The sequence below is a fragment of the Cherax quadricarinatus genome, chromosome 32 (assembly GCF_038502225.1).
Source record: "Cherax quadricarinatus isolate ZL_2023a chromosome 32, ASM3850222v1, whole genome shotgun sequence".
In the NCBI taxonomy this organism is placed as follows: Eukaryota; Metazoa; Arthropoda; class Malacostraca; order Decapoda; family Parastacidae; genus Cherax; species Cherax quadricarinatus.
In genome coordinates this window covers 29,767,511-29,795,461 of record NC_091323.1, presented here as the reverse complement: position 1 = coordinate 29,795,461, position 27,951 = coordinate 29,767,511, and the positions used below count along the sequence as shown (strand labels likewise).

At 37.7% G+C, this 27,951-nt stretch overlaps 1 protein-coding gene across 3 annotated transcripts in view; it reads left to right on the top strand.

The window, feature by feature from the left end:
• The window catches only part of LOC128690266 (glycerol kinase 5), a 77,504-nt gene extending 50,027 nt beyond the window's left edge, over positions 1-27,477 (top strand). For 2 of the 3 annotated variants that reach the window (XM_070090574.1, XM_070090575.1), the window contains exons 11-13: positions 2,340-2,503; positions 7,876-8,027; positions 19,951-27,477. In XM_070090574.1, the coding sequence (XP_069946675.1) occupies positions 2,340-2,503; positions 7,876-8,027; positions 19,951-20,123 (489 nt within the window). In that variant the 3' untranslated portion in view covers positions 20,124-27,477. The remainder of the gene's footprint in view (positions 1-2,339; positions 2,504-7,875; positions 8,028-19,950) is intronic. The other variant, XM_070090576.1, reaches the window with a different exon arrangement.
• Positions 27,478-27,951: the final 474 nt, after the last annotated feature.

Below are 27,951 nucleotides of genomic sequence, written 5' to 3'. Positions count from 1 at the left end.
CATCATTCCACCAATCGATCCTCTTCCCTCCCGCACCCACTTTCCTGTAACCACAAACTTCTGCTGAACACTCTAACACTACATTTTTAAACCTACCTCATACCTCTTTGACCCCATTGCCTATGCTCTCATTAACCCATCTATCCTCCAATAGCTGTTTATATCTTACCCTAACTGCCTCCTCTTTTAGTTTATAAACCTTCACCTCTCTCTTCCCTGATGCTTCTGTTCTCCTTGTATCCCATCTACCTTTTACTCTCAGTGTAGCTACAACTAAAAAGTGATCTGATATATCTGTGGCCCCTCTATAAACATGTACATCCTGAAGTCTACTCAACAGTCTTTTATCTACTAATACATAATCCAACAAACTACTGTCATTTTGCCCTACATCATATCTTGTATACTTATTTATCCTCTTTTTCTTAAAATATGTATTACCTATAACTAAACCCCTTTCTATACAAAGTTCAATCAAAGGGCTCCCATTTTCATTTACACCTGGCACCCCAAACTTACCTACCACACCCTCTCTAAAAGTTTCTCCTACTTTAGCATTCAGGTCCCCTACCACAATTACTCTCTCACTTAGTTCAAAGGTTCCTATACATTCACTTAACATCTCCCAAAATCTCTCTCTCTCCTCTACATTCCTCTCTTCTCCAGGTGCATATAAGCTTATTGTGACCCACTTTTTGCATCCAACCTTTACTTTAATCCACATAATCCTTGAATTTACACATTCATATTCTCTTTTCTCCTTCCATAACTGATCCTTCAACATTATCGCTACCCCATCCTTAGCTCTAACTCTCTCAGATACTCCAGATTTAATCCCATTTATTTCCCCCCACCGAAACTCCCCTACCCCCTTCAGCTTTGTTTCGCTTAGGGCCAGGACATCCAACTTCTTTTCATTCATAACATCAGCAATCATCTGTTTCTTGTCATCTGCACTACATCCACGCACATTCAAACATCCCAGTTTTATAAATTTTTTCTTCTTCTCTTTTTTAGTAAATGTTTACAGGAGAAGGGTTCACTAGCCCATTGCTCCCGGCATTTTAGTCGCCTCATACGACATGCATGGCTTACAGTGGAAAGATTCTTTTCCACTTCCCCATGGACAATAGAAGAAATAAAGAAGAACAAGAGCTATTTAGAAAAAGGAGAAAAACCTAGATGTATGTATATATATATGCATGTGCGTGTCTGTGAAGTGTGACCAAAGTGTAAGTAGGAGTAGCAAGATATCCCTGTTATCTAGTGTGTTTATGAGACAGAAAAAGACACCAGCAATCCTACCATCATGCAAAACAGTTACAGGTTTCTGTTTCACAGTCATCTGGCAGGACGGTAGTACTTCCCTGGGTGGTTGCTGTCTACCAACCTACTACCTAGTTGATGACTAATCTCTTCTTTATTTGATGACTACTCCCTTCTTTATTTGATGACTAGCCCCTTCTATATCTGATGACTAGTCCCTTCTTTATCTAATTAATCTCTTCTGTATCTAATTAATCCCTTCTTTATATGATTAGTGTCTTCTTAATATGATGCCTTAATCCTTTTTTAACATTCTCCTAACATTAGCAAACATAAACATACTGGTATCAGAAAGACCAAACACAATAAAGAAGACAAAGAATTAGAGTAATATTCAGTGGAAGGGGAACACTGAGGAACAGAGAATTTGTAGTAAATAGTGTTGTACTCTGACTAATTTAATAGACATAGTCAGAGTTTACCTTAGGAAAGCATGTCTGGCCAAGCCTTTTTTTTCTTGTAATTGATCATTCCATTATTTATTTATTCACATTCATATTCACTATCATTCATTTCCTGACACACATGGACACAATTCAGTGTGCATTTTTCCATCCATCAGTCATTTTATGGAATAAACTGTCACCCTATATCTTTCCTGGCACTTTTGATCTCTAATCCCTGTAATATTTTGGTCAGTAGCTGAATTTTTTCTTCTAGACCTGCATTATATAGTGGACAACTTAGTCTTTGCTGTGATTTATTCTATGTAAAATGCATAATCATAACATTGCAGTTGATTTTTCAATAATTTTTCTCTCCATCTCAGTTTCTTTGTATAATTCTACTTCCTAAATCATCTGGCTCTTCTTCTGTTTGGTTTGACTTGTCATTTTCTGAGGAGGCTAGTTTTTACAGCCATACATGACAGTTAGGATGTAAGTAGTCTAGTGTGTTACAAATATACATGATAGTTGGGTTTAATGGATAACTATATAGTCCATCATTTATCACACTAGAACCCTTTCTAGTTTCAGTAGTAACTTGTATCACAGCTAGACCACGTTTCCCAGGCACCCTTGAATGATGCCCGAGCTACAGGTGGCTTCCTTGGCCTTAGTGCTGATACCAGCCGTGCACATATGGTACGGGCTATGCTAGAGTCTCTTGCATTTCGTATATACCAGATGTATAGTGCTATGCTTAAGGAAGCAGACTACGATCTTCTTCATCTCAGGTATGAAGTTATAATTATGCTAAGCATATTTTTTCCTCTATAACCTTTTTATATTTTACGTATATGCAAAATTGATGTGCAACAAAATATTTTTTAATATTGTCTTGATCTGAGCATTGCAACATTTTCTAGTAAATTTAAAGTTAGTGCATCTGCTGCTGCCTGCATAGAGAAAAAAGTAGTTGCTATGTAGTAATTAAAAGAAAACAGCCTTTTAGCAAAAAATGTATATGTAGATCCAAATCAGGGATATAGTAAAATCACTGCCAAATGTATGCACCAAGTAGTAAAGTAAATGCTAATAAATTGAAGAAGAAATTGTAAAGAAACTCGTAAGTTGAAGTCTGGACACACCAACCAGTGAAGTCTTTGTCCACCATTACACACATCACCTTCACCATAGTGTGTTAAATTAGGTACGGTAGAGTGTCTTGTACCTTAGATGTTAATATTGTGTCGTCTGATTGTATTCATGGTAATTTTTATTGGACATATTGCTGCCTACCTTTCTATTATTCATATAAATCATGATATTTTATTTGTGGATAATTGACCACTAAATATAGTTTGTGAACTTTTAGGTAGTCCAGTACAGGTCACCCCTTCTTAATGACAAAAATGTTTCACAAAAGCCATTCTGTAAGTTAATTTGCACTGGGTTCTTTAAATCTGCCAAAAATACCATTATAAAATCAGAGATGCATTCCTGAAGAAAGTATATATACATTCTGGATGTACCAATGAATACCATAGTTTCAAACTACCATTCCACTCCAAAATTAGGAACTCTCACCAGTGAAGGTCAGTTTGAGGTGAAACATGCTGATTTTCCTCATAGCCATGATGCTATTAAAGCAATATTTAAGTAAATACAGCTTCTTAAACTTTGGAGCAGGCATCTGTGACTTGAAACTTAACCTAACCATACAATGCTTTTTTAAGTGACTTCAGTGGATTTCTCAGATTATTTTTTCTTCTTATAAATTTTAGTTTTCATACCATTAGATAAATATTTATGAAATACTGACACAATAACATTTGCTCTGGCTCTCACACCTGTGAAAAGAAAAAAAAGACATAAATTTTGTTGTCTTAGTAGTAGGTTGGTAGACAGCAACCGCTCAGGGAGGCACTACCGTCCTGCCAAGTGAGTGTAAAATGAAAGCCTGTAATTGTTTTACATGATGGTAGGATTGCTGGTGTCTTTTTTTCTGTCTCATAAATGAGACAGATACCCTCATCACCTTACTCTTTTCTATGTTCACTTTCAACTTTCTACCTTTACACACACTCCCAAACTCATCCACTAACCTTTGCAATTTTTCTTTAGAATCTCCCATAAGCACAGTATCATCGGCAAAAAGTAACTGTGTCAATTCCCATTTTGTATTTGATTCCCCATAATTTAATCCCACCCCTCTCCCGAACACCCTAGCATTTACTTCTTTTACAGCCCCATCTATAAATATATTAAACAACCATGGTGATATTACACATCCCAGTCTAAGACCTACTTTTACCGGGAAGTATTCTCCCTCTCTTCTACACACCCTAACCTGAGCCTCACTATCCTCATAAAAACTCTTTACAGCATTTAGTAATTTACCAACTATTCCATATACGTACTTGCAACATCTGCCACATTGCTCCCCTATCCACTCTATCATATGCCTTTTCTAAATCCATAAATGCAATAAAAACTTCCCTACCTTTATCTAAATACTGTTCACATATATGGTTCAATGTAAACACTTGATCTACACATCCCCTACCCACTCTGAAATGTCCTTGCTCATCCACAATCCTACATTCTGTCTTACCTCTTAATTCTTTCAATAATAACCCTACCGTACACATTTCCTGGTATACTCAGTAAACTTATTCCTCTATAATTTTTACAATCTCTTTTGTCCCCCTTCCCTTTATATAAAGGGACTATACATGCTCTCTGCCAATCCCTAGGTACCTTCTCCTCTTTCATTCATTTATTAAACAAAAGTACCAACCACTCCAACACTATATCCCCCCCTGCTTTTAACATTTCTGTCATGATCCCATCAGTTTCAGCTGCTTTTCCCCCTTTCATTCTACGTAATGCCTCACGTACCTCCCCCACACTTACATTCTGCTCTTCTTCACTCCTAAAAGATAGTATACCTCCCTGGCCAGTGCATGAAATTACCGCCTCCCTTTCTTCCTCAACATTTAAAAGTTCCTCAAAATATTCTCGCCATCTACCTAATACCTCCCTCTCCCCATCTACTAACTCCCCTACTCTGTTTTAAACTGACAAATCCATACTTTCCCTAAGCTTTCTTAACTTGTTTAACTCACTCCAAAATTTTTTCTTATTTTCATTAAAATTTCTTGACAGTGCCTCTCCCACTCTATCATCTGCTCTCCTTTTGCACTCTCTCACCACTCTCTTCACCTTTCTTTTACTCTCCATATACTTTGCTCTTCTTATAACATTTCTGCTTTGTAAAAACCTCTCATAAGCTAACTTTTTCTCTTTTATCACACCTTTTACTTCACCATTCCACCAATCACTCCTCTTTCCTCCTGCCCCCACCCTCCTATAACCATATATATATTCTAGGTAGTAGGTTGGTAAACAGCAACCGCCCAGGGAGGTACTACCGTCCTGCCAAGTGAGTGTACAACGAAAACCTGTAATTGTTTAACATGATGGTAGGATTTCTGGTGTCTTTTGTCTGCAAGATTTCAAGTATGTCTTGCTACTTCTACTTGCACTTAGGTCACACTACACATACATGTACAAGCATATATATACACACCCCTCTGGGTATTCTTCTATTTTCTTTCTAGTTTTTGTTCTTGTTTATTTCCTCTCATCTCCATGGGGAAGTGGAACAGAATTCTTCCTCCGCAAGCCATGCGTGTTGTAAGAGGCGACTAAAATGCCGGGAGCAAGGGGCTAGTAACCCCTTCTCCCGTATAAATTACTAAATTTAAAAGAGAAACTTTCGTTTTTCTTTTTGGGCCTGCCCGCCTCGGTGGGATACGGCCAGTGTGTTGAAAGAAAGATATATATATATCTTCTTCTTTCAACAAACCGGCCGTATCCCAACGAGGCAGGGTGGCCCAAAAAGAAAAACAAAAGTTTCTCTTTTTAAATTTAGTAACTTATACAGGAGAAGGGGTTACTAGCCCCTTGCTCTCGGCATTTTAGTCGCCTCTTACAACACGCATGGCTTACGGAGGAAGAATTCTGTTCCACTTCCCCATGGAGATAAGAGGAAATAAATAAGAACAAGAACTAGAAAGAAAATAGAAGAAAATCCAGAGGGGTGTGTATATATATGCTTGTACATGTATGTGTAGTGTGACCTAAGTGTAAGTAGAAGTAGCAAGATATACCTGTTATCCCATGTTTTTATGACACCAGGAATCTTACGATCTTGTAAATCAATTACAGGTTTCTGTTTCACACTCACTTGGCAGGATGGTAATACCTCCCTTGGTGGTTGCTGTTTACCAACCTACTACCTAAAATACCGTCACTATATTTAAAGATATTCATATCTTTAAATACTCTTGTTTGGAATAGAAAGCCCTTAATTGGCAGTGAAGCTGGGAGATAACAGACTAATAGAGGAGGAAGGGGGTGTTAAAGCTGATTGTGCTTTGAATCCAAATTTTGAGAATATTTTCCATGGTATGAGAGTAACAGACAGTTCCACATTTAAGACATTTAGTCCATTAAATCTGAAGATAAAAAGTAATGGACAAAAATAACGGACAATTTTGGATTTAACAGACATCCATTAAATCTGGAATCATTTGTAAAAATAACTGACACTCATAATTTAATGAACTTTGTTCATTAAATTCAAAGATAAATTTACCCAGCCAACCTTAAGAATAACGAACAAATCTGTATTTAACAGGTTGTCTCTTACCTTCGTATGTTGTCTGACCACAGATTTTTTTGTTAAATCTGAAGCACATATAATTTGAGTTTGTTAAATCAAGGTTTTACTGTACTGGACACCTTAATCAAAGGTTGCACACTGGTAGGTCATTGTGATGTTCATAACACTTATGGAATGACACAGAATGAATGATGGTGAATATGGGAATGGTGCTGCTAAAAGTGCTGCTAATGAAAATGAGTTTGTGAAGATAACAGAAGCAGTGATATAATCTCATATTGTCATTATTACAAATATCAGTCGAGTAGTCGGTTTTAAATTATTCACAAAAAACAACACTATAGTACTTGACTATAATTCATGAGTATGTGGTGCAGTATACAACAGTTTAACATAACATACTGTATATATAATTTTTGTTAGCATTTTTGTGCAGTACTTTTAAATCTCTTTTATGTACAGTAACTTAACATTATCTTTGCAAAGATTATTAGGTTATTATGTAATACTGTTTTTAATTGTGGTTGGGTAATGTTCCAAGTAAATTTTAAGCTGTATTTTCCCTTTTCTTCTTTCTTCTCTGGTGACGCTGCTGCTGTATCTCTTCGGATGAATTACCGCTCTTCGTGGCTTTCCCATCATCTCTATACTACTGTGGGTATATGTGGCTATGTAATTAAATTATCTCAAACTCACCTATCTTACATGGATCTAAATATATATAAAATCAATATGCTCTGTATGTAAATGTTTGGCATTCATGTATTAATTTTTTTGAAAATGAGTTATGTATGTATTGGTTTTATTTAAATGGTCTATATTTTTTTTAAAATGCATGTGTTTTTATAATTGTATATATTTTATTTTTTAATAATTGTGCTTTTTGATTCATTAATGTTGCTTGCTTTGATATGGGGGGATATTATATATGTATCTACACAACATTCTTTCACTGTCTGCTTCTTGTGGCTGATAATTGCAATCTAAAATTGTTTTGTTTAAATTACTGCTGATCATTGTTTGCTTTGCACTGTAACATGTCTCAACTGCTCATTGAATTTTGAATGTGGCATATTAAAACATCCCCTTAATCTAATTTCTAATTAATATTGCCTTTCTGTATATAACTGCTAACTATAAAAATGGTTTTACCATTAATATTGATTTTGATTGTTTTATCCTCTATTCATCAAATCCTTTCTTTTCACATTTTCATTATATCACCAATTGCTATTCATATTGCACTGTTAAAATTTATATATTTATTATTTTGTTTTAAAAAATCATCTCCACCCTTCCTCATCAATACTTCATCACAAATAACTTTCTTTTGCTTATCCCATATTTGCATTTAATAACTTGTTGACTCATCTTTGCATTGTATGGTATCATTCCATTATAAATAAATGTTTGTGTTTTAATTTTTGGTGTTAATTTGTGTACCCTGATGTGATGCACTTTTATCACGGCATGAAGTGAAAATTTACCCCTCAGAGTCGATGGGGGTGTTGCACAGAATGACTTCTTGATGCAAATGATCGCCACATTGACTGGAAAGAAACTAGAGAGACCAAAATCCATAGATGTTTCAGCTCTGGGGTGTGCTTTTTTGGCTGGTATGGGAGCAGGTAAGACAATATCAAGAATATTTGTCTTGTATTAGTATAAACCAGCTTTACTCAACTACCTTGTACCTAAAATTATTAGTTATATTAAAATAAACAAACTTGTCATAACAAAGCAGGTAATGGTAACTCCACTACAGTTGAGAGATAGAGAGGTTCAGTACTCTGTTTTAAGGGAGCTTGTGCTTTAAATTTTTAAATTTAGTGTCAGTAAACTTCTGTAATCCAGGCTAAGTTCTTTTACCATATACAGGAGAGCCCCACATATTCGGCACCTCTTTTCGGTGTTTCACTTTTTCATTGGCTTTCATTATGTTTGGTGCTCTTACCACTGTTCTGCCATTTTTGCACACCATTTGTGTAAGGGGAGAGAGACCAGCACCATATTTTAAGGTAAGTGTTGGATGTATGTACTGTGTATTTATTTTAATTTTTTATCAGTATATATGTCTAACTGTGAGCACTTAATATATGATAATGTAAACACATTACAGGTAAACCTGGTATACCTGGTAAAGTGTATGGTAGAGTTATTATTGAAAGAATTAAGAGTAAGACGGAGAATAGGATAGCAGATGAACAAGGAGGCTTTAGGAAAGGTAGGGGGTGTGTGGACCAGGTGTTTACAGTGAAACATATAAGTGAACAGTATTTAGATAAGGCTAAAGAGGTCTTTGTGGCATTTATGGATTTGGAAAAGGCGTATGACAGGGTGGATAGGGGGGCAATGTGGCAGATGTTGCAAGTGTATGGTGTAGGAGGTAGGTTACTGAAAGCAGTGAAGAGTTTTTACGAGGATAGTGAGGCTCAAGTTAGAGTATGTAGGAAAGAGGGAAATTATTTCCCAGTAAAAGTAGGCCTTAGACAAGGATGTGTGATGTCACCGTGGTTGTTTAATATATTTATAGATGGGGTTGTAAGAGAAGTAACTGCGAGGGTCTTGACAAGAGGCGTGGAGTTAAAAGATAAAGAATCACACACAAAGTGGGATTTGTCACAGCTGCTCTTTGCTGATGACACTGTGCTCTTGGGAGATTCTGAAGAGAAGTTGCAGAGATTGGTGGATGAATTTGGTAGGGTGTGCAAAAGAAGAAAATTAAAGGTGAATACAGGAAAGAGTAAGGTTATGAGGATAACAAAAAGATTAGGTGATGAAAGATTGAATATCAGATTGGAGGGAGAGAGTATGGAGGAGGTGAATGTATTCAGATATTTGGGAGTGGACGTGTCAGCGGATGGGTCTATGAAAGATGAGGTGAATCATAGAATTGATGAGGGAAAAAGAGTGAGTGGTGCACTTAGGAGTCTGTGGAGACAAAGAACTTTGTCCTTGGAGGCAAAGAGGGGAATGTATGAGAGTATAGTTTTACCAACGCTCTTATATGGGTGTGAAGCATGGGTGATGAATGTTGCAGCGAGGAGAAGGCTGGAGGCAGTGGAGATGTCAAGTCTGAGGGCAATGTGTGGTGTGAATATAATGCAGAGAATTCGTAGTTTGGAAGTTAGGAGGAGGTGCGGGATTACCAAAACTGTTGTCCAGAGGGCTGAGGAAGGGTTGTTGAGGTGGTTCGGACATGTAGAGAGAATGGAGCGAAACAGAATGACTTCAAGAGTGTATCAGTCTGTAGTGGAAGGAAGGCGGGGTAGGGGTCGGCCTAGGAAAGGTTGGAGAGAGGGGGTAAAGGAGGTTTTGTGTGCGAGGGGCTTGGACTTCCAGCAGGTATGCATGAGCGTGTTTGATAGGAGTGAATGGAGACAAATTGTTTTTAATACTTGACGTGCTGTTGGAGTGTGAGCAAAGTAACATTTATGAAGGGGTTCAGGGAAACCGGCAGGCCGGACTTGAGTCCTGGAGATGGGAAGTACAGTGCCTGCACTCTGAAGGAGGGGTGTTAATGTTGCAGTTTAAAAACTGTAGTGTAAAGCACCCTTCTGGCAAGACAGTGATGGAGTGAATGATGGTGAAAGTTTTTCTTTTTCGGGCCACCCTGCCTTGGTGGGAATCGGCCAGTGTGATAATAATAATAATAATAAAAAAATTACAGGGCATTTTAGATGCATTCACTGATGAAAAACCACTCTTTTTTTTCCACCTGCTAGCAATTTTATCTTGCCACTCAAGTGTCAGGGTTCATGGTTGGAGTGAATAGTGAGGTAACAGTAACACTAATAGAGGGCTGTTATGGTGTATTGACAAACAAAGACAGAACCTAGCATACGTCTGCCATCAATGCCTGCCCTGATCTGACTGAGAGACGCCTGCTGGGCAATTCAAGTGTTATCACATGACACTTTAGTAACAAAGGCTCACAAGGGGGTTGAACACATAGGAAATACATACAGTGGACACCCGGATTATGATGCTAATCCATTCCAGAGAGCGTGTCTTTAACCGAATCTGTCATAATCTGAATTAATTTTCCCCATAAGAAATAATGGAAATCCAATTAATCGGTTCCAGACACCCAAAAGTATTAAACAAAATAATACTAAAATGACAACTTACCTTTATTGAAGACTTTGTGATGAGTGATGAGGTGGGAGGAGGGGAGAGGATGGAGGTGTATTATTGTTTGGATGGGGAATCCCCTTCCATAAAAACTTTTCATAGCAAGTCCTTTTCAGGGGTTAATTCCTTTCTTTGTTTTTTAATGGCACTAGGACCAACTAGAGAGTCACTGGACCCCTGTCGCACCAGAAATCTGTCCAGAGAGCTCTGTTTCTGGCGTCTCTTTAAGATTTCCCTAAAATGGGACACAACATTGTCATTGTAGATGTTGCCAGCATGGCCTGCAACAGCTGTGTCAGGGTGATGTTCATCCACTTTGCACAAATGTCCTTAATCTTTGAAGAAGGTAACTTCCTCCAGCTCTTTTCCTTTCCTTCTCTGAAGGACATTCCTGAGCTGTGGTCTGTTGGTGTTGCACCTCAAGCTCTTGCAGCTCTGTAGTGGTTAGCTCTTCGTCATCGTCCTCCACCAACTTTTCTACATCCTCGCCACAAACCTCCAACCCCATGGACTTCCCCAATGCCACAACAGATTCCACAGCTGGCATAGGCTCCTCAGGGTCAGACCCAAACCCTTCAAAATCCCTCACTTGTACACATTCTGGCCACAATTTTCTCCAAGCAGAGTTCAAAGTCCTGCAAGTCACTCCCTCCCAATCCTTACCTATAAGGTTTATGCAACTGAGGATACTGAAGTGATCTTTCCAAAACTCTCTTAGGGTCAGTTCAGTGTCTGAGGTCACTTCAAAGCACTTTTGAAACACTGCTTTGGTGTACAGTTTTTTGAAATTTGAAATGACCAGCTGGTCCATGCGCTGGAGGAGTAGTGTTAGGAGGCAAAAACTTGACTTTTATGAAACTAAACTCCGGCACCATTCGCTCTTCCAAGTCTGGGGGATGAGCAGGAGCATTGTCTAATACCAGGAGGCACTTGAGTTCTAATTTATTTTCCAGGAGGTATTTTTTCACAGTGGGACCAAACACATCATGGAACCAATCATAGAATATGTCCCTAGTGACCCATGCCTTACTGTTTGCTCTCCACATCACATAATTTAGTCTTGATGACACTGTTTTTCTTGAACACACTGGGAGTTTCAGAGTGATACACGAGTAAAGGCTTCACTTTGCAATCCCCACTAGCATTACTACAAAACAGGACACAAGCCTATCTTTAATAGGCTTGTGTCCTGGGAGTGCCTTTTCCTCCTGAGTAATGTAGGTCCTGTTGGGCATTTTCTTCCATAAGAGACCTGGTTTATCACAATTGAACACTTGGGGTTTTAATTGTTCAGCCTCTGTGTATCCCTTAAATTCCTGCACATATTTTTCAGCTACTTTTTTGTCAGAACTGTGGCAGCCTCACCATGCCTTATCACACTGTGTGTGCCACTACGATTCTTAAATCTCTCAAACCAGCCTTTGCTGGCCTTAAATTCATTAATATCAGCACTAGTTTCAGGTTTTTTCTTTATGAGATCATTATGCAACTGACTTGTCTTTTCACATATAATTGACTGCACAACACTATCTCCTGATAATTGTTTCTCATTGATCCACACCAACAACAATCTCTCCACATCTTCAAGTATTTGCGATCTGTTTTGTAAGCATATTTGCAGCTTTCACAACAACAATTTCCTTGATTGTCTTTTTCTTGGCCAAGATAGTAGCGATGGTTGTATGGGGTTCGTTATACAACCTGGCCAGATTGGAGACACGCACTCCACTTTCATATTTTGTGATGATCTCTTTCTTGAATTCAATAGTATTTCTCACCCTCTTTACCACAGGGCTGGCGCTAGAAGCTTTCTTTGGGCGCATGGTGGCTTATTTAGCAGTTATAAGCACTAAAAAACGGAATAATACAAAATGTATTGCATGTACATGTGGAATCGTCCTCACTGGCTTGTAAACAATGGCACACTGGCTGTACATGGAGTGGCCAGGACACTCAGGCCACATGGACACGTTCGTGATGAATGACTTTAACCGAGCCAATATTTTGATGCAAAAACTATACTTAATTCGAATTTTACGTAATCCGATGACGTCGTAATCTGGGGGTCCACTGTATTGCTGACATGGGGTCAGGAACCTAAGAGCCCTACAAACAGGGCCCTCCTGTATATAAAGGAAGGCTATATTAACACTATTGACTATTATATATGCATAATAGTAACACTTATCAGGGAAGAATCTCTTACCTGTAAACATTAGATATGCATCAACCCTATTAAATCATATGTCAATTTCACATTCATTATGAGATGCCTTCCCTAATTTCATCATAAATTTGGTAAGCTAACAGCTCCTTGGGAAGAAATAGTCTGGCTAGCAGAAAAAAACAGGTGCAGTGCAACTGTTATTGTGCCAGTGTGTTGCTTTTCCTAGGTAGTAGGTTAGTAGACAGCAACCGCTGAGGAAGGTACTACCATCCTGCCAAGTGAGTGTAAAACAGAAGCCTGTAATTGTTTTACATGATGGTAGGATTGCTGGTGTTTTTTCTGTCTCATAAACATGCAAGATTTCAGGTACGTCTTGCTACTTCTACTTACATTTAGGTCACACTACACTTGCATGTACAACCATATATATACACACCCCTCAGAGTTTTCTTCTATTTTCTTTCTAGCTCTTGTTCTTGTTTATTTCCTCCTATCTCCATGGAGAAGTGGAACAGAATTCTTCCTTCATAAGCCATGTGTGTCGTAAGAGGCGACTAAAATCCTGGAAGCAAGGGGCTAGTAACCCCTTCTCCTGTATACATTACTAAAGTTAAAGGGAAACTATTGTTTTTCTTTTTGGGCCACCCTGCTTTAGTGGGATACGGTCAGTTTGTTGAAAGAAAGAAAGTGTTGCTTTTCTGTACAGCTTTTATCAAGTCACAATAAAAACTTGCTCTGAACCTGTGTTGTTTGTCAATATTGTGCCATTGTATCCAGCACAACTACCAGCTACATTACCTTAGTTTTGATCATGACACAGAGGAACACAATAGTGCTACTCACTGTAACTCCTTCAAAAAAATGGGGTGTCTCAGTGCTGGTGAAGCTGAATTACCTCCCATTATCTGGAGTATACCTGGAGGCTGTTCTGAGAGTCAACACCCTCACAACCCTATCCATGACCAGGCCATGCAGTGGACCTGGGACTGATCAACCAGGCTGTTTCTGATGGCTGCATGTAAACCTACATATGAACCCCAGCCTGGCTGGTCAGGTACTGATTTTAGGTGCCTGTCCAGCTCCCTCTTGAAGACAGCCAGGGGTCTATTGGTAGTTCTCCTTATGTATGCTGGGAGGCAGTTGAACAGTGTTTGGCCCCTGACACTTATTGTGTTGTTTCTTAGCATACTAATGGTGCCCCTACTTTTCACCACGGGGATGTTGCTAGTGCTCTGGTGCTGTATAACCCTTTTAGGTTTAGGGTTTCCCTTGAACATGATTATGCTCATAATTACTCTAATAAATATTCTCTACTGTACACTAATTTTGTTAGATATATCCTTATAAGGGAAACCTGTAGTGATAGATTTTTTTATCTTATTATTTCACATACACTTTTTAAATTACACCAAAGTGGTTGGGCCACTTACCTTTTATATCCTACCTCTCTCCCCCCTCCCACCCTTTTCCAATATTTCTATCCTTACCCATCCTTCTTCCTTACCCATCTTACCAAAGCTCTGGTCATAAGAAGAAGAAGAAGATAGATTTTTTTCTTCTTTCTCCTTTCATGGTTTCTCTGTAATAACTTGCAAATGCATGTTCTGATTGTCTACAAACATTGAGCATTGGTGTAGAATCTTACTTAGTGAAATGTTCAGATTATCATATGATTGTGTAGGTGCAAATTTGTTAGTTTTATAAATGCTGAGTGGTTTCTTTGTGATAACTTGTGAGTGTCTTTGCTGATCAGCCTCAGCAAAGTGATATATCCTACTTAGAAGAAGGTTTAGATTGTTCCAGTTTTCCTATTTTATTTATAAAATGGCAGTTTTTCCATGAAATAACTTGAACAAACATAATCTGAATGAACTGAATCTGTACCAACTGCTACATCTTATAAAAAAGAGGATTCCCTATAAGTTTAGCCTGTGTATGCACAAATGTGCTATTATTGTAACAGTTAAAAACTGAATCATAGGTTTCTGCATAATAACTGGAGAATGTATCTTCTGGTAGGCTTTAAATTCTTTAAATTTTTAGCAGTGTTGTGTTATGTTCAAAGAAAAGGATACATTGTTATTAGGCTGCACAAGTCCTAGTTTGCCAATTTTATTAACGAAGTTAAGATATTAATACCTATACAATTGCTGGAGAATGCCTCTTCTGATTGGCTTAAAATTTTCACTGTTGGAACGCCTTGCTTAGCGAAAGGTTTTCATTGATTTTGTACTTTATGGGTTATAATTGAATAATTTTAATAATAAAAGAGTGCTGATTTTGGAAATTTTGCGTGAGAATGCCTCTTAACATTGTCTTCAAATTAACATTAGTGTGTCTTACATAGAGGGAGATTAAAATTTTTAGTGGTCTTTTGTAGCCTGCAATTTACAAATTTTATTTATAATTTTTTTTGAGTATCATACCCATCTTTATGTAGTGCAATATTAAAATGAATACAACACATTCAACATTTGGGTATCTTTATTGTGGAGGTTTTTTTGCCAATAAGTGATTTTATCAGTCCAGTACAGAGAATTATACTGAAGATGTTGGAAGATATGTAGTAGTGTTTGAGGTGATCACTCTCTCAGCCTGGAAAGAGGGTGTTCAGTCCATTGCTCAACAGCACATTGAGCCATAGATATTATGTGTGTCTACTCTGATCCAGTGTGCTCACATAAGCCTGTTGGATGTTGAGGCCCATAGAACTTTAAAATCTCATTTATTCCCTCTTTTCAACCCTTCCTGGGATTTCCCCTACCCCTCCTTTCTTCCACCCTAGATTTATATATGCTCCAGCCTCTGTAAATGCCTAAAAAAAACCTTAATAACCCCCTCCTCAGCCCTCTGAATTATAATTTCAGTTATTTTCCCACATCATCATCTAATCTCTTTGCTCTGGCAAGACAGTGATGGAGTGAATGATGATGAAAGTTTTTCTGTTTTGGGCCACCCTGCCTTGATGGGAATCGGCTGATGTGTTAATATAAAAAAATATTACTCTCAAACATGACATGGCCACTGCCTCCAGCTTCCTCACTGCTGCATTTAACGCCTATGTCTTGCACCCACATAAAAGTAGTGGTACCACCGTACATTGGTACATTTTGTTTTTTTACTCCATAAGCCTCTTTCTTTCCACATTTGTTACAGTATCCTAACTTAGCTTGTATTGTAGTGGGAATTACGTTTAACTACGAATTTTTCAGAATAAGTCTAGTTCACTCATTAAAATTTTTAGGCATTATTAGGGGGTTAATGATATGCATTATGAGTGATGTTTAATGGTACGTATTGAATACAGAATATGACTTAGAGATTTTCAGTAATGGGTATTCATCAATTTAAGTACTCATTCTTGTACTTTTTGCAACTTAATGCCAGGTTTAATATTAACATACAGGTCTGCCATCACAAATCCGGCAGTCAGACATCCGGTTCCATCATTTATTCAGCACTAATTTCGGCTATCATAATATCAAATTTCCTGTTTGGTGGCGCTACTTGCTGCATAAGTCATTCCAATTTCTTTTTCTCCATTTATTGTTATAACCTGCTTACTTGTACCCCTAGCCGTGGTTCCAACGAATAAAAGAAATGCTTCTCATTGTGTAAAGCACATACACAGTACATTGTCCATAAAAGATAAGGTGGCTTTGAAGCCACTGTCGGTTGCCATGAGCTCAGTCTCGTGATGCAGGGGAGTATGCTCTATTATTACACTAATATCAAAGCTACGGCTTATTTGCCTATCACAATTGATCTAATATGACATAATAAACAATATAAATAACATGATTGAATGTTGAATGATGATGAAAGTCTTTTCTTTTTGGGTCACCCTGCCTCGGTGGGAGACGGCTGACTTGTTAAAAAAAAAAAATGTTAAATACTCCAGAATGAATAATATTTGACATAATACCGAGCAGTTCGACAGAGGTATGAAGAGGATCTGGGATACAGGTACCGTTCTCCTATCCCTGTCTTAGTGGCTTATATTAGAGAAAACAGAGAATAACACAGGGCTAACTCTGATATACACTCATACTGCACCATAAAACTGAAACAAAAATAGCTATTTACATAGATTATCATACATAGCAGCATATGTGTAGAGAATCTAGGATAACCCGAAAAAGTCAGACAAAGTTACTTATTTCTAGTACCTGGCTTGGGCTTGCCATATATGATTTTTGGTAAATATTTTTTTCTCACAGTTGTTTATTGGGCTGTCTTATTGAAACTGGGGCAATATTAGCTGCCTCGTAGCGGTATATTTTCGTATGGTTTTTATGGTTGTATTCTCGTTTTTTGGTCTCATTTGATAGAATGGAAGATATATTACAGAAATAGATATGATTTTGATTGGTTTCACAAAAAAAGTACCTTGAAATTGAGCTCAGAGTAGCTGATATGTTCGATTTTTGCCAATGTTCAATGAACTTTCTTGTGTAACTCAAGTTGGTTAACTTTATTAAGTGTATTCTAACCTAACCACTCTGTAATCCAGCAAACTCAGTAATCCAGCACACTATAGGTTCCACTGATGCCGGATTTGTGATGGCGGACCTGTACCTATGAAGTGATAAGTTAGACACATGGTCTTTTGTTATGTATATATGTGTCTGTTTTTGTAAGACGTACATACTGTATTCTAATGATTGTTAGGGAATACATTGTGAAATTAGACGATGTGCATGAAAATGTCGTCGGTTTGCAGGGAAAAGTAAGTCAAGTAGACAGTGATAATCCTAACTTGAAACACTGTAATATTAAGAAAGCATCCTCAGAGAGATAGTTTTTAATAAGTACCCAGTATACCATATTATCAGGGGGGATGGTCTTTGTTAAGTATTCTTTATTATCAGAGGGATGGTCTTTGTTAAGTATTCTTTATTATCAGAGGGATGGTCTTTGTTAAGTATTCTTTATTATCAGAGGGATGGTCTTTGTTAAGTATTCTTTATTATCAGAGGGATGGTCTTTGTTAAGTATTCTTTATTATCAGAGGGATGGTCTTTGTTAAGTATTCTTTATTATCAGAGGGATGGTCTTTGTTAAGTATTCTTTATTATCAGAGGGATGGTCTTTGCTAAGTATTCTTTATTATCAGAGGGATGGTCTTTGCTAAGTACTTTTTATTATCAGGGGGATGGTCTTTGCTCAGTAGTCCAAATTATCAGGGAGAGAGTTTTTTACTGAATAATTCACCTGTAGAAGTCAGCCTTGTGTTGTATCATTTTCAGCCAGGTACACAAATAACCCGCACATAGAAGAGAGGACCTTACGACGACGTTTCGGTCCGACTTGGACCATTTACAAAGTCACACTAACGAGAAGTAGAGCAGGAAGGGGTATATATAGGCAGGGAGAGGTAATGGTGGTGGTAGTAGTAGAGATAGTAGTAGAGGTAGTAGTAGTAGTAGTAGTGGTAGTAGTAGTAGTAGTAGTAGCAGTGGTTGTAGTAGTAGTAGTAGTGGGGAATAAGGATGACAAGCCAGTCAAATACAAAGAAAGGGGAGCACTGCAAGGGAGCTAGGTGCCCACAGAGGGAGAGCAAGTACACAGAGGTGGGGAAGAAGGGAAAATGATGATATAAATAATGAAGGAACAAACACGAGACAGAAGAAAGACAACCCAGAGGAGAAAATGGGAAAGAGGAAGAGGGAGAAGAGAAAAGGAGGAATCAGGTTAAGTCACGGGTGTTCTGAAGTTTGGAACATTTTACAACGTAGTGGGAGAGGAAAGCATCTACAGAGACGAAGCCGGGACTAAGATTCATACAAGGAAAGTTGTGTATTAGAGAGGATTCAACTAGACGGCGACTGTTAAAGTTGAAAGTAGGGAAGACAGTTTTTGCAGAAGACCAATCAATAGGATGGCTGTGATCTCTGATGTGACAAAACAGAGCATTGTTAGTGTTGGCAAGCCTAACACTATTTTTGTGCTCCCTAAGTCTCAGAAAGAGATCGACCAGTTTCTCCCAAGTATTGAAGTGGACAGGAGGAGCAAGAAATGGAGTAGACACCAGGAACATCTTTCCCCTTTTCTCTTCTGGGTTGTCTTTCTTCTGTCTCGTGTTTCTGTTCCTTCATTATTTATTTCATCACTTCCCCTTCTTCCCCACCTCTGTGTACTTGCTCTCCCTCTGTGGGCACCTTGCTCCCTTGCAGTGCTCCCCTTTCTTTGTATTTGACTGGCTCGTCCTCCTTATTCCCCACTACTACTACTACCACTGCTGCTGCCGCTGCTGTCGCTGCCGCCGCCACTGCCGCCGCCGCTGCCGCCGCCACTACCACCACTACCACCACTATCACTACCACTATCACTACCACTATCACTACCACTATCACTACCACTACCACTATCACTACCACTATCACTACCACTATCACTATCAGTACCACTATCACTACCACTGTCACTACCACTATCACTACCACTATCACTATCACTACCACTATCACTACCACTACCACCACTACTACCACCACTATCACTACTACTACTACTACTACTACTACCACTACCACTACTACTACCACTACTACCACTACCACCACTACTACCACTACCACCACTACTACCACCACTACTACTACTACCACTACTACTACTACTACTACTACTACTACTACTACTACTACTACTACTACTACTACTACTACTACTACTACTACTACTACTACTACCACTACTACCACTACTACCACTACTACCACTACTACCACTACTACCACTACTACTACTACTACTACTACTACTACTACTACTACTACTACTACTACTACTACTACTACTACTACTACCACCACCACCACCACTACCACTACCTCTTCCCGCCTATATATACCCCTTCCTGCTCTACTTCTCGTTAGTGTGACTTTGTACATGGTCCAGGTCGGACCGAAACGTCGTCGTAAGCTCCTCTCTTCTATGTGCGGGTTATTTGTGTATCATTCCAGTCACGGTATTGTGCCTTTTTTTGTTATTCAGCCAGGTTATTGTATTTATATTGTAGATGCTACTATAAACTATTAGCCATTGTAAAAAAAGAAATATGAACATGCAGTTTCTTTATCTCAAAATGCATAAAAGGTCAAGTATTAAAATTTAAAGGTAAAGGTGTAGCATAAACTTATTTAGGAAATAGCAAACATAAAATGGATGAATATTATTAATAATCAATAAAACAACTTTTTGCATTTTTATATTTATTGTGTTTTTCAAAATTCTTACCTGTACAGGCATATGGAAGTCCCGTGCTGAGTTGATTCCACTGCGACAAGTAGAACGAGTCTTCTATCCACAGATGGATCTTCAACCCCAACTTTTAGGGCAAATGAAGGAATGGGAGAGAGCTCTGCAGCGCTTTACTAAATGGCATACAAAGAGCAGTTTAAACAAGGCCAAGTCCTAGGAAACTTTTAATGTTCATCAGAATGTTCACAATACTTGTTATCATTGTCATCATCAAAAGTGTTCATCATCTTTATCTCCAAGTTCTAGCGCTCAGTCTGTGTCTGTTGTAGGAGCAAACAGTCCACAAAATTACACAGATTTGAGTGAGTGTAAAATCCCAAGTGAATGCACAGTTTGTAGTGTGTGTGGGACTAATCTCAGGGATATACCAGGTCAGAAGAGATGCACAGGTACCCCAGAACCTGAGGCACATACTTCAGGCTTTAATAATACCACAAACTCATTGATCTTTTTGCTTGGTGCTGTGATATTTTTTTTCATAAGCTGGGCTCTGTATTATGTTCTTCATTAAATCATCAAACTCAACAGAACACTGAATGAAATTTAATGAAGAATTATTTGTTGAAAGATGAATTTGACAAAATATATATCATGTTACAGTAATATTTTTCTAATTTTATATTGTATTGACTTCCATTTATAACTAACATAGTATTGATCTCTCCTCCCTTCAAAGAGGGTGCATTGATTACAGTGAAGGGCTCTTAATCCAAATAATTGGTGCTACCTTTCCATTCCTTGGCTGAATCTGATTACCTCCCACTCTTAGAGTGCTGTATGACATCCTACAGAATTAGTATTTCCTCATGAGTGTAATAATAATTGACTTTCCCTTTTCCCAGTATTTTCTCACATTCCTGCATCAATTTTTATTAGTTGGATAATGGAACCCTTATATCCACCTTTTTTCATAAAGCACTTAGTGTTTGTGTCATTCTAAAGTCCTATTATATAACCTAATATATCAGACTTGTTTGCCACAATTAATCAAAGTTTCCTTCATGACTGCATTATGCTTGTAGATCAGTCTTGTGTCACGTCTACTTGTAATTTTCAATTAAGTGAAAGCCTTCTTCCAATTTAAAACACTTCCCAGTTGGTTATACAATGGAAGATTTCATTATTGTATTAAGATAGTTCATATTGCATAAAACCGTCCTATTCTGTATAATGGGAGTTACACTGCACAATGTCTTCCATGTGGAGTGTACAAGGACATAATATTCACACTGTTAATATTATGACAGGTTATACACTCTCAATAATGTGTAATCATAGAGCCAATCATTACTTTTACAGTAATGTTACTTCATGTCACCACATTAGTGTACATTACAACATGTCTCTGCATTATGACACCACTGTGTACTGCACATTGACATGTCACTATACTACTGTACATTAACACATCATTGTGCTACTATACAATGACACATCATTGTCCTACTGTTCATTGTGACATCACTGTGCTACTGTTCATTATGACACATCATTGTACTATGGTTCATTTTACATCATTGTACTACTGTACATAGACACATCACTGTGCTGTTGTATTATGACTTAGCATTGTGCTGGTGTTCGTTATGACACTTCATTGTACTACTGTACATTATGACTTGTCACTGTACTACTGTTCATTATGACACATCATTGTACTATTGTTCATTATGACACATTGTACTACTGTTCATTATGACACATTGTACTACTGTGCATTGACAGGTCACTGTATTACTGTACATTATGATATATCACTATGTTACTGTACATTATGACATATCACTATGTTACTGTACATTATGACGTGTCACTGTACCACTGTTCATTATGACACACCACTGTACTACTGTTCAATATGACATCACTACTAATGTATATTGTAACATGTCACTGTACTACTGTACATATGACATGTTGCATCACTGCACACACAAAACTTCCAGAAATGTAGTGTGGCTATGTTGGCATGCTCATGTTCCTCTGTTTTGTCCTTGAAACGTTGCTTCTTTTTAAGGTTGTACAACTCACTCAGTAGTTATGTGCAGACAGGATTGATAATTCAGTTATGCAGTCCACATACAGGTTTTTTCCTTGCTATGTGTGGGTTTGCTTTGTGACTTCACTATTATGCAGTGAAGAATAAAAAGTCATTCCATGGGGAAGAATCCTTCGTCTGTAAGCCATGTGTGTCATAAGAGGCGACTAAGCTGCAAGGGGCTAGTAAACCCTTCTCCTGTATAAACTGCTAAATGTAAAAAGAAGAAAAGCTTTTGTGTCTTCTTTTTCGGGTCACCCTATCTTGGTGGGAGATGGCTGGTGTGTTATGGAAAAAAAGTCAATATCATGGCCGGAACAAATCACAAATAGTTTACATTTAGAAGAAACTTATAGTTCAGGACAGACTGAAACATTGTCATGAGTTTCTTCTTCTAGGTCCAGGTTATTTATGATCATTATCCAACGTCCTATTTCTGTTGGTAATTTCTTAATGCACTATACATTGTATGCAATCGCTGCATTTCAAAAAGTGCATTGAATATTTTTATTATGTGAAATTAAGTGCTTATGGATAACCTAATCAAGCTTAGTACAGCTGTTGCATAAAACTTGGGACACCTGTACTGTATTCTCTGGCATCCAAAATGTGTTTTCCTGTGGTAGAGGAATATATGTTTCATCAATTATTTTGGTAGGTGAATAATGCATTTCCAATAATTATTATTATTTAGCTTTTCTATCTTGAGGACCATCATGAGTGTAAACGTACAAGTTAGCAGTATTCAAAATGTTAAGTTTTGACGCTCTTGCATGGGTTTTGGCATGGAAAAAACTGAAGGGAAATCTAATTTTATTTCTCTTAGTCTAATGTATAAATAATTTTTTATGGGTTCATTTTAGCTAACAGTTTCTGCTATATGAAGTGTAACCAGAACTAGGGACAGTTGGTAGGAAATTGCAGTACATATACTATAGTACATTATGTGGGCAGGAGGGTTGACATATGCAACCTACTCTTCCATCTTGCTTATAAATGTCAACAAAGTGATCACATGCTGTATTATATTTTGCTGTAAGATTTCTATTTGTATGTAATACAGTACATGCATGTAACAGGTGTTCAAGATATAGATAAAAAAATAAAAACTGCAGGAAAAAATGAGGAATTTGTGGGCAGGAGGACTTTTATGTACAGTGGAACCCCGGATATCAGACTTTTTGAATTTCAGGCACTTTTTTTCATGCAAAATTTTGCTTCGAATTTCGAGCCTTGTTCTGGGAAGCGCACGTATCAGACGCGTCCACCTGCCAGGATGCTGCTTCAGTCTGGCTCTGTCACTGGTTAAGTGAGCATTCATCCGAAACATTTCACAATTTTTGTGCCTGTTTATTAATTGTGACTGTGAAATAAGCCACCATGGGCCCAAAGAAAGTTCCTAGTGCCAGCCTTTTGGTAAAAAAATTGGGAAACATGATAGAATTAAAGAAAGAGATTGTAGAAAAATACAAAAGTGGCATACGTTTAGCCGAGCTTTCCAGGATGTATGGGAAGTCGAAACCAACAATCTTTTCCATCCTGGCAAAGAAAGTAGAAATCAAGGAAGCTAAAGTTGCGAAAGGGGTGAATATGCTAACGAAACAGAGTCCATGGGGTTGGATGTGAAGGGCCAGGATGTGGAAGAGTTGGTGGAGGACCACAGGGAAGAGGTAACCACTGAAGAGCTGCAAGACCTTCAACTGGAACAGCAACAGACTGCAGCTGAGGAAATTGCTTCAGAGGAGGAGGAAGAGAGAGGGGAGAAGGTGCCTCCTTCAGTGATTAAGGACTGTGTGCAAAGTGGAATGAGTTGCAAACTTTTGTTGAAAAATGCCACCCTGTCCAAGCTGAAACAAGCCATATTTGCAACATGTTCAGTGACAAAACCTTGTCCCACTTCAGGCAAATCTTAAAAAGAGATGCAAGAAATAGAGCTCCCCGGACAGTTTTTTTGTGCGACAGGGGTGCAGTGACTCAAGCTGGTCCTAGTGCCAGTAAAAGACAAAGAAGGGAAGTAACTCCAGTGAGGGCTTTACCTAAGGTCCTTATGGAGGGGGATTCCCCTTCCAAACAATAACCTCAATTCCCTCTCCTCTCCTCACCTTCTGAGTATTAACAAAGGGAATACTGTATATGGGTATTAACAAAGGGTATATAAATAAGGTCTTGAGGATATCTCTCCAAGAGAGAACTTGAACAAGTTTAGATTTAGAAAGGATATAGGAAAGTATTGGTTTGGAAATAGGGTAGTTGATGAGTGGAACAGTCTACCTAGTTGGGTTATTGAAGCTAAAACCTTGAGTAGTTTCAAATTTAGGTTGGATAAATACATGAGCAAGGGGTTGGATTTGAGCGGGACTTGCATATATTAGTGGATAGAGTTATCAGACCTTATTTCTTGGGTAGCATTGAAAATTGGGTTGGGCAAATGTTTTTGTTAGCAGGATGGATTGTAAAGGACCTGCCTAGTATGGGCCAATAGGCCTGCTGCAGTGTTCCTCCTTTCTTATGTTCTTATGTTATTAACCCTTTGAGGGTCCGTCCCGTAGATCTACGGCTTTACGTTCAGGGTCCAAACCGTAGATCTACGTCATGAGCTCAGCTCACTCTGATAAACTGTGAGTGGTACATTTGGGCCTAGATATGAGAGAATACATCTATGTGGTATGTGTGCACCACATAAAACAGATCCTGCAGCACACTGTGTATAATGAGAGAAAAAAATGAAATCATGATTTTTCGATTAAAACAGCGACTTTGCAGTGTTTTTTCGTATGTTTTTTATAGTTCTATTTGCGATTTCTTGGTCTCATTTGATAGAATGGAAGACATATTACAGAAATAGAGATGATTTTGATTGGTTTTAGCACTGGAAATGGCTTGAAACTGAGTTCAAAGTAGCAGAAATGTTAAATTTTTGCCGATATTCAAGAGTAAACAAACGACCTCACACGTCTAATACACGCCAGCTGGTGGGTCTAATATGCATTCACAAATATGGTGATGATATTTATACAATTATTACAGTATTGCATAACAGTAAATCTTCTATTTTTTGGTATGAATAAAAATTCATTATGTGAATAAAAAATAAAAATGGAATTTATTTGTAAAGCCTCAAAACGTAACTAATGAACAGAGGAAATGTTAGTTTAGTTCCATGAATACCTACATTGTTTATTCTGGACCCTATTTTGAAATTGGAATATTTTGAACTTTGTGTTAAATTGGCCAAATTAACAATTTCCAATCACTTTAATTTGTAGTTGAGACAGTTGACTTGGCGATTTCTTGTGCTCAATCGATAGAATAGAAGTAATACTAGTGAAATAGCTAAGAACTTGGTTGACTGGAATAATGTAATTGGCCTAAAATGGGAGTCAAAGTCGGCAAAATCGCCGATTCGTAAATATCGCTGACACATCAAAATTCGCGAGAGCATAATTTTATCAATTTTCCAGCAAATTTCGTACTTTTTGTTTTATTACCTTCACAAAAATATTCTCTACCATTTCATAAGAAAAAATAACAATTTTTTTTTTTTTAAATTCTTGGACACTGGGGCACCACTTCAGATTTGGGCCTTGGACCCTGAAGGGGTTAATATGCCAACAAGACTCTTCAATAAAGGTATGTAATGTTTATATTTATTTATCATTGTTTTCTGTATGTTAAACTATAGTTATTCTTTAAAAAATGAATTTTTTGTGAATGTCTATGGGTGTCTGGAACGGATTAATCATATTTACATTATTTCTTATGGGATATATTACTTCGGTTTTCGCACTTATCGGATTTAGAATGACCTTCTAGAATGTATTAAGTACAAAATCCTGGGTTCCACTGTACTTGCGAACACTTTTTCAATCCTTCTTCCATGTGTATATCTGGAACCAGAAACTCCTCATATGTACATATTAGCATAGCAATCACTTGCAACATACTTGTTTTATACCATGCTGTTAATTGGATATCATTCCTATGTGTGTGATAAAAAGAACAAAATTTCTCTAATGAATATGATATGTTTTGTTTTAGGCTCACTTCACAACTTACTGCTACATTAAGACATCACATAAACATTTTGTACTATGACTTTTTTTTTTTTTATATATATGTAACATGCTGGCTATCTCCTATTGAGGCAGGGTGACCTGTAAAAGAAAGTTTCACCACCCACACTATCACTGTCTTGTCAGAGGCATGCAGATACAACAGTTTAGATGTCATTCTAAATAGGAAATATCCCAAACCCCTTCTGTAGAGTGCAGGCACTGTACTTCTCGCCCTTCTCACCTCCAGGACTCAAGTCCAGCTCACCGATTATTGCATAACGGCATTATAGAGAAATTTTTTGTGTAGAAAGCTATACAACTTCACTGCCAGTTATGTATAACTTTTTTTTTAATTCATTAATAATTATTAATGCATTTGTTAAAAAGCAAGAAAAACCATATGTTCATTTTATACACATATAGTAAGCTCGTATTTTTTTTTCCTATCACACCGGCTATTTCCCAGCAGAAGTGTGCAGACATCAGCATCCTGATGATCCACTTAGCTAGACTCAAGTTCTCCTAACCTTTTTCCTTGAATCCCTTTGTAAATGTTACCTTGATGATACCTCAACAGATATGAAATAGTAAAAATCATGTACAGTATCCCCACTTAAATTCAACTTTTTTTTTATAAAGCTGGTTCACAGAATGTTATGCTATTTAACCAAATGCATTAATATTTTGCTTATATGGTGACGGCTTTTATTAGTAGAAATTAGACCAGAATAATAGAAATAATTATTATGATGGCTTTATGAAAAAATAATTATTAAATTAGATAAGTTTATCTCATAAAGAATTATAAATAAAATACTCTCTCAAATAAAATTAAAACAGGAAGGTATAAGGAGAGGAGGAGTTCGAGGTAATCAGTCCCTCAGCCTGGAACTGATGTGTTCAGTCCATCACTCTTGTAGGAAGTACAGCACTTTGTATCAAGATCCCATGATCTTGATACAAAGAATTCTTCAACACTTGTCCAACCTTTGAACGAAGGCCTACTTACACTAGTGGATGGTCCCACTGTGATCCCACCTCCTCGTGCTTCGACTCGCCTGACTGCAGTATATAAGCCACTTCTCTGGCCCTATGCTGTACTTCCTACAAGAGTGATGGACTGAACACATCAGTTCCAGGCTGAGGGACTGATTGCCTCAAACTCCTCCTCTCCTTATACCTTCCTGCTTTGTATTGGACTGATGAAGCCACTGTGTAGCAAAACGTTTCTTCAATAAAGATTCCCATATGTTGCATAAGTGCCTCAATTCTTCAACTTGTCGGTTTGCAAAACCATTTACAACAAAATTAAAACATATTTCAGTAAGTCATAACAAAGTTATTGTCAGAACTGCATTATTCATTTGCCAAGATAAAAGTAATATGGTGTATCTTCTTGCAAACAATGGCATTTTGTTCGCAGTTTTTTCTTTGTCCCTAAACCTTGTGTTTCTACCAGCTTCTTTGTTAACAGCATTTGAAAGTTGCCTGTGCCACTCCAGCATTTATTACAGTCAGTGTGATAAGAGTGGTGTATATTGTTATTTCCAGCAAAACAGAATACTATATATTTTTGCTTGGTGGGAAGATGTCTGCAACAGTGGTGGCAAATGCCTGTTCATGCAACAGCAGGAACCACTAGTTACTTCACTTATATCAAGCAAAATAAAATGGCTGGGTAAGAAAGAGTATATAAGGCAGCAGGCTCCGATATGTCAAACACTGCTATCTGCTACCTGCCTATATTTTTCTTGCAATAAGAAAGACAAAACTTATTTCAGCCACACCTAATGCCTGGAGGACTGTGAGAATGTGGCAACAAGATCCAGAGTGCCAAATGCCACTAGCTCATGACTAGCTGTTACTCTCACTCCAATTTTTGGATACAGTAA